Source organism: Mus pahari, chromosome 13 (assembly GCF_900095145.1).
Source record: "Mus pahari chromosome 13, PAHARI_EIJ_v1.1, whole genome shotgun sequence".
In the NCBI taxonomy this organism is placed as follows: domain Eukaryota; kingdom Metazoa; phylum Chordata; class Mammalia; order Rodentia; family Muridae; genus Mus; species Mus pahari.
In genome coordinates this window covers 925,888-932,984 of record NC_034602.1, presented here as the reverse complement: position 1 = coordinate 932,984, position 7,097 = coordinate 925,888, and the positions used below count along the sequence as shown (strand labels likewise).

General features: G+C 46.3%; 1 protein-coding gene across 1 annotated transcript in view; it reads right to left on the bottom strand.

Annotated features, from left to right (window-relative positions):
• The window catches only part of Eml6 (EMAP like 6), a 271,194-nt gene extending 264,438 nt beyond the window's left edge, over positions 1-6,756 (bottom strand). Inside the window, exons 1-2 of the mRNA XM_021210974.2 lie at positions 6,674-6,756; positions 5,159-5,879 (exon numbers count right to left, since the gene is read on the bottom strand). Coding sequence (XP_021066633.1) covers positions 5,159-5,355 — 197 coding nt within the window. The 5' untranslated portion in view covers positions 5,356-5,879; positions 6,674-6,756. The remainder of the gene's footprint in view (positions 1-5,158; positions 5,880-6,673) is intronic.
• Positions 6,757-7,097: the final 341 nt, after the last annotated feature.

The following is a 7,097-nucleotide window of genomic DNA, read 5'->3' as shown; positions in this document are numbered from 1 at the left end:
TCATGAAAAGGTCTGCTAGAGCAGAACCCCCTGGTGCAAGCTTTCACAAGGCTCAAAGGAGTAGCATAAAATGTGACTAGGGTGTGAAATCCTTACTTGGCCCCTGTCATTAGCTGACTAGGCAGGGCTGCTTATATCTTTACTGTAAACACTGCCTGGTTCCTGCCAGCCCTTTGAAGGCATCCCTGTTGTGTGTCAGATACTTCTATGTACCTTGCCTGCTGTGACACCTACTCCTTTGTTTTCTGTGTTATATAAAACTGATGCTAACTTTGACAAAATTACATCAGATACAGCACTCCCTGTGTTCATATTTGTCATTCATTTCTCACTGACTCCTTGCTCACCTGTAACCACTTGAACCCCGTTTTCCTGCAGATCGAGGAACCAACTGAGGTTCATCTGCAGCACTGCCTCCTCAGCCTCAGCCTGTGATGTTTCTCACCCGTGCTTGGGCCCCCATCTTAAGCTGTGTTCTGTCACTCCTGCACCCAATGGTGGAGAGGATGGAATGTAGCCCAGCATCCTCCTGTTTCGTCTATCCTAACAGCATTCACACACTCCAGCGGACCCACCTGAGTAAGAGCTGTGGTGGCTATTGCTAGTTTAATAGAAAAAAATAAACAAGTTAGCCTTGGGTCAAGATCTTATACTCACAGCACCCCTCAACATAGCTCAGGCCCTCCACTGAGAAGCACTAGAACAATAGCTATCAAATGACTGTGTGATGCAGTACCAAGCCCTACTCTTGGTCTACTCTCACGTCCAGTGTGAGAAACCTACCACTATCAATCATGCAATCTAATGTCTTACCTGATAAACCAGGTACATAGGAGCTGCAGTAGTTACTTTAACCAAAACAATTTGGGCTCAAGCCAAGAACCTCAGCCTAGAGAGTAGAATTCACTGATCTGATTCAAACTCTCAGATAGAGGAAAGGAAAGTCCACCAACATATACACGGACCATCAGTAGGTATAGAGCTGAGCATGTCTATGATGTCTACGGTATGGTCACCACAGAGAAAGGGACATTAAAAGATCTTGGCCCTCCTAGAGGCTATCTGGCTTCCCCTACAACTTGTTGTCCTCCACTGCCTGGCTGCTGACTTGGCTGCCTGACAAATGACCCTAAGACCAGTAGGCCTATTGATGTTCTGGTGACATATCATGACCTGGTGCTGCCTGAGACTCCATGGTAAAGACAAAATGGACAGCTCAAACCCATAGGTTGGTGGAGGACACTAGAGGAAAATACGATTCAAAAACAACTGGCAAGACTCTGTAACTAACCTTCACCAGGCAACTCGTCTATGGTCCATAAAAAATAAAAATAAAAAATAATTTTAAAAAAAGTTGCTTAGACCAAGGTATATTATACCTAGACTGGACAGCCTAGCAAGGAATATCTCAGCCAAATGCCAGGTCTATGTTCAAGTGAACTCAAAACAGGGCCCTTACCCAGGAAGAGATCCAAATGAAAGACCAACACTCCAGCAAACTGGGAAAACTGACTTCACCAAGATCTAGCCTGCTGGGAGAGGTTAAAAGTACTTGCTAGTTTTTTGAAAGTGAAAGTGAAGATGGAATATGGGTTGCTGGTCTCTAGTCACACTGGTTAATTCCTTCCCTGTGTCTCTCTTCCTCAGTTTTCAGTGCAGGCCTGAGGGTGGTGGGGTTGGATTATAAACCTGTATTTATACCAAATGTAAGTCTTAGGAGGAGATAGAGAAGCAGAGAATGGAAGAGCCCATGGACCCATGAAACCTTCATTTCAATGGGTTCATAGTTTGGGAGACAGTCCATTTGACAGCAGTGTCTGCAGCTTCATCCCTTACCCAGGATTTAATTTTTTATAGACAACTCTGTTTCCCTTACTCAAAATATAAAGCTACATGTCCAGGACTTCATGGGAACCCGTGAGAACCAGACAATCTAAGCTCTGCCACGGCCATTAAGCTGATCGCTTCAAACCCAACAACTTCAGTTAGAGTTCAGCATTAGATTACTTTAGCCTGTCACCATTTCAACTTCTAAACTTTTTATATTAAGATCTTCGGCAGATGATCATTTCCAACCATTGGTTCAGGGCTGGTAGTGATGCTAAAGTGAACTTGAATGTTATTCTCTGTCTAGACTGAGATCCAACAATCTGTTTCAAGAGTTCTTAAAAATAAGCCCAGGATTTATAGGCCAACTGATGATAAGTGGGGCTGCAAAGAGAACAAGTTTGCTGAGCTCCTGTTAAAAACCAGCACAATGAGAAGAACCACAGTGACTAAGAACAGGAGCCTGAAGAACACTGAAGCAATAGCTGTGGGCTTTGGAATCAGACCAACCTGGACTCCAATTTCTATTCTAGAGCCAGTCTGTTGCTAAGCACATGCAAAATTCTTAATGCCTCTGTGCCTCAATCTGTCTTGCCAGTAAGTGGGGGGTCAGGCAAACCTGCCTCCCCAAAAGGTAGAATGAAAGAATGGATGAGATAAATCTGGATACATATTTAACTTTGGGTCATTAACTATCAAGATATGTTAACTCTGCCTATGTTAAGATTCATTTTCAACATCAATGATCTATTTCCTCTATAGGTGGAGATATCTGGAATGAGAAAATGGCATCAGATATCCCTAAAAAAATCTGAGGAGTGCATGATATCCATTGTCTGAGTGTAGTGGAAGGTGTCATGGCAGAGGTGACATTGAAGCAGATGGGGCTGCCCTGAGTATGAATAAAACACAGTCCCTATGATGAGCACATGCACATACTCAAACCCAGGCAAACCCTGGAGAATTTAAAAGTCCTTTTCTCTGCAGTCACACTTGCTACTCTACCAGTGTTCAGCCTCAAGAGATAACCACCTCAAGAGATAGAGCAGAAAAGAAACGGTCCCTTTTATCTGCTGGTCAGCGAAGTCTACCTATAAAGCAACTGTAACTTCTTCATTCACCTTTTCTTTAATGTTTCTTTAATCACCTAAGCCAGATGTCTTCACAGTCCTACTAGCCCAGCTGCTTATCATGACAATGTCTTACTGAAAACCCACCCTTTTCCCACCTTCAGTTTCAATAGTGCATTTAGTTTTTTGTTTTTTTGTTTTTTTTTAGAGAAAAACTATGTACTAAGAATCCACATCCCATCGCCACCAAACGGTTCAGTGAACTGTCATGTTAATATCATGTAACCCCAGGGAATCTTCTGTTTAATTGCTACTGTTCCCCTTCCCCCAAAGGATTATGTCTTATTTGGATGTTGCAATGGAAAGCACTGCATGAAGACAGACAGAACAAACACACAATGGGTTTAAATTTTTAAACATCCAACCTTTTCATGAGTCATTGTTAATCATTTGCACCTGTGCCTTTAATAATCAGCCACACAATTAGCAAGGCAAAATCTGCAGGATCTGTAGGAAGAAACTGAATAAGGATGCCCCAATCACAACCATTCCCAAATCAGAGAAGAAAGGAAAGGGGGCTTTGTCTGTGACAAAAAGAAACTTTTACACGTCAGTTCCACCAAATCTAGAGAGCATTAGAGCCGCCTGTACTCAAAATCCTCATCTTCTGTCAAAGCAGCAAAGCTGGGTGTGGTGGTTCACAACTATAATCTCAGCACTCTGAGGGAGAAGGAGTTCCATGAGTTTGTGGCTAGCCTGGGCTCCACATTGCATTGCAGGCCAACCTAGGCTACAAATGTAACATCCTATCTCAAAAAAACGGGGGGGGGGGGCAAGTCAAGATCCAGAGAGAGAGAGAGAGAGAGAGAGAGAGAGAGAGAGAGAGAGAATGTACTCCTGTATTTCCAAGTATTAAAATTTACCTTCTGTAACCATTTTCAACACAATAAGAAAAGTCACTCTAATTGAGGAAGATAATCTCACTGGGGACAATGAGAAGGCAGGACCATTAACATTACAATACTTCCTCACTTATCCCTTGTAAAAAGCAAATTTAGAGCAACAAGAAGAATACCCTGGGGGTGGGGAGAGGTGCTGCTCTGCATCAATGGAACACACACATTTGGAAGGTACAAGAAATAAGATCTCTGTTCCTTGCAATCTATCCTTAGCAATCATTGTCTCTGTGAGTGAATGTGTCCATACCCTGGAAAGTATCCTCAATTGCCATAGGCAGAAAGGGATTCCCTATGAACTGCATTTGGACCACACCTTAATTGGCCATAGGAGATGCTGACAAAGGTTGGGAAGAAATATGTCTAGTCTAGATAAGAGGATAGCACAAAGAATCAAATATGCCCCCCCTTTTAATTAAACAAGAAGGACCCTAAAATGACTATTGTGTGCAATGGAGTTCTCCTAGACCATCCACGATAACATACTGCTCATTCTATGGACTAGATAGTAAGATTTTGTGATCCAGCTGCTCCCGCCAGCCTTTTAAAATCCTTAAAATGTTGTAGAAAGCATCCTTGTAGTATGTAAATATGCTTTGGGGGCTAAAACACTGCTGAAATATCAAAAAAATACTCCCCACCCACTACAAAAAAAAATGCCTTAGGTCCAAGGCATATGGGATGAAGATTCAAAACTGCATGTATCAAAATTTCTTTTCTTTTCTTTTCTTTTCTTTTCTTTTCTTTTCTTTTCTTTTCTTTTCTTTTCTTTTCCTTCCTCTCTGTCTCTCTGTCTCTCTGTCTCCTCTCTCTGTCTCTGTCTCTGTCTCCTCTCTGTCTCTGTCTCCTCTCTCTCTGTCTCTCTCTCTCTCTCTCTCTCTCTCTCTCTCTCTCTCTCTCTCTCTCTCTCTCTCTCTCTCTCTCTTTCTTTCAGATCCACTTGCTTGTTAAAGAACCTACTGAGGAGCCCTCCAAAAATGCCACCCACAGTTCATCTATTGCTCCTACTATTTACCTTGCTAGAGAAGAGTGGGGAGTGTTTGGTAGTTACCCAGTCCTTCCACTTGTAGCAGGAAAGAACAAAAATGCAGCACAACACAGAAGAGATTTAAAAGCCTTTGAAAGGACAGACCTCTCCCTCCCACCTACACCTCGCTCCCTATTCTTGCTCTGGTCCTAGCATCTGCAGCCCTTCTCTAAGCGGCTCCCAGGAAAATCCTTTATTCCCTAAGATTCTTGGACATGACCCCGGTTATTCCCACCCTTCCATATCCAACCCCTTCCCACCGCCCCATTGGTCCTTACCTGATAATGTCGTCGTTGTGTCCCAGGAAGAATTTTTGGCTGTGCTCTCGGGTGTTGTACACCACCCCTACCCCAGCTACAAAGTAGACCACCTCCTTGCCGGCGGTGTAGTACAGGTTGTTGCGGCACTGGTGACCCCGGTACCCGTACACCCACTCCAGCCGGAGCTGGCATCTGGGAGCTGTCCGATCCGCCATGATAAGCCGACACCGCGCGACCCCCGGGTGCCCTGAGCGCCGACTCTGTCCTCTTCAAGGCTCGAGCTGCGACGGACCTGCAAGGGCTCAGGGTACAGCACCGGGCGCCAATTTCCGCGGCGACGCACAGACACAGCACAGCACGCTGGCCGCCACCATCATCTGCTGCTGCGGGAGAGGAACCGCCGACGCCGGCGCACAGCAGCAAGACCCCGCTGGGCTCCCCGACTCCTTCTCCCGGGGTCAAGCGGGCCTCGAGGGTACCAGCACCCGCGCGCACGCCTCACTGCACCTGCGGGCTTTGGGCGGCGGGAGAGGTTCTCCCTGGGGTCACCCGGCCTTTAAAATCAGAGATCTGCATATCCAGACACGGATTACCAGTTCGCCAAGTTTGAGGAGCGCGGGGGGCTTCGCAGCAGGCGGTGGGATTTATTCTGTGACAGGTCTGATCTGACAGGCAGACGGTTACTCCAGTTTACTGCTTTGCCATCACCGTCCTTGGATCCGAAACTGACAGTCTATATCTAGGATGCGAGAACAAGAGAAAGAATTTTTGCATGTCACCCAGCACAAGAAAATAGTTACCAAACTAAAACCAAGTTGTGGGATTTTTGTTTGTTTGTTTTGTTTTTTTAATTGTCCACATTTCTCCTTCCATATCCACCTTAATTATAGGAAATATGCCCCAAACACTTCTGGCCGATAGTTGCTGCTCTAATTTGCAGTAACACTTGCTGTTTCCTCTATAAAGCCAGGGTGAATATGCAATGGTCATTCTTTTGGATGCTCCAATTAGCTGTCATATATGTGTTTAAAATCCAAACCCTCTATGAGCCTTCTCTTCACAGAGAAAACCATAAAAATGAATAAATAAATACTTAACCGCTCTCCCCTAATCAAAGACTCCAATTGCAAGTGTCATTTTTTTTTTCTCTGAATCGGAGGAAATCCGGCACCTAGAGAACAACTAGTTGTAGCTACCTACAAATGCTCCCGATCGGAAAAATAATAAAATAACAGCAACAATAAATAAAGTGTCAAAAAATCATGCTCCTCTCCCCACGAAGATTTGAGCTAGCTATGAGACCCAAGGGCTCTGGGATCTTGCCTTTAGCTTGGCGGGAGGGGGCGGGGGCGGGGTCTCCCTTGGAGCCCGGGTGTCAGCGACACCCCATGCTCAGCCGGGCGCCTACTTTTGCGGATCTGAGGGTTGGTAGCCCCAGGTACACCTGGCTCAGGCTCTACAGTCCTAGCGGGTTCCTGCACTCCCACCCGGACCAGCCTCGCACGTAGCATCCCTGCTCTCTCCGCCTCTAACCTCTGCTGCCCGCCTTGCATCCAGGATCCCGCACCAGCCAGCGAAATCCTCTGCCTGCCCTCCCTACCCTCCCCGCGCTCCCGGGTTAGGCTTCGTCGCCAGGGCTCTGGGGACCAGCTCTTCCTCCGTCCCTGGCTCCAGGGGCGGGGCCAGCTCGGGGAAGAGTTACACAGCGAAATTGCAGCGCTAGGAAACGCCGACGCCTCCTAGGGCCGAAACCTCACCTCCCTCTGCCCGCCTGTTCCCTATGCATCTTGGGAATCGTAGTCCTCTGTAAACCAGCAGCTGAGGCGAGCACCCCGAGTGTACCACAAGTCCCAGGATTCCATGCATCTGCAGGGCCTTAGTAACGGTGCCAGGGAAGTCTGCGTTTCTCCTATCCGACCCAGCTGCTCACCCAGAATGGCGTTGGTGTTGGCGTAGT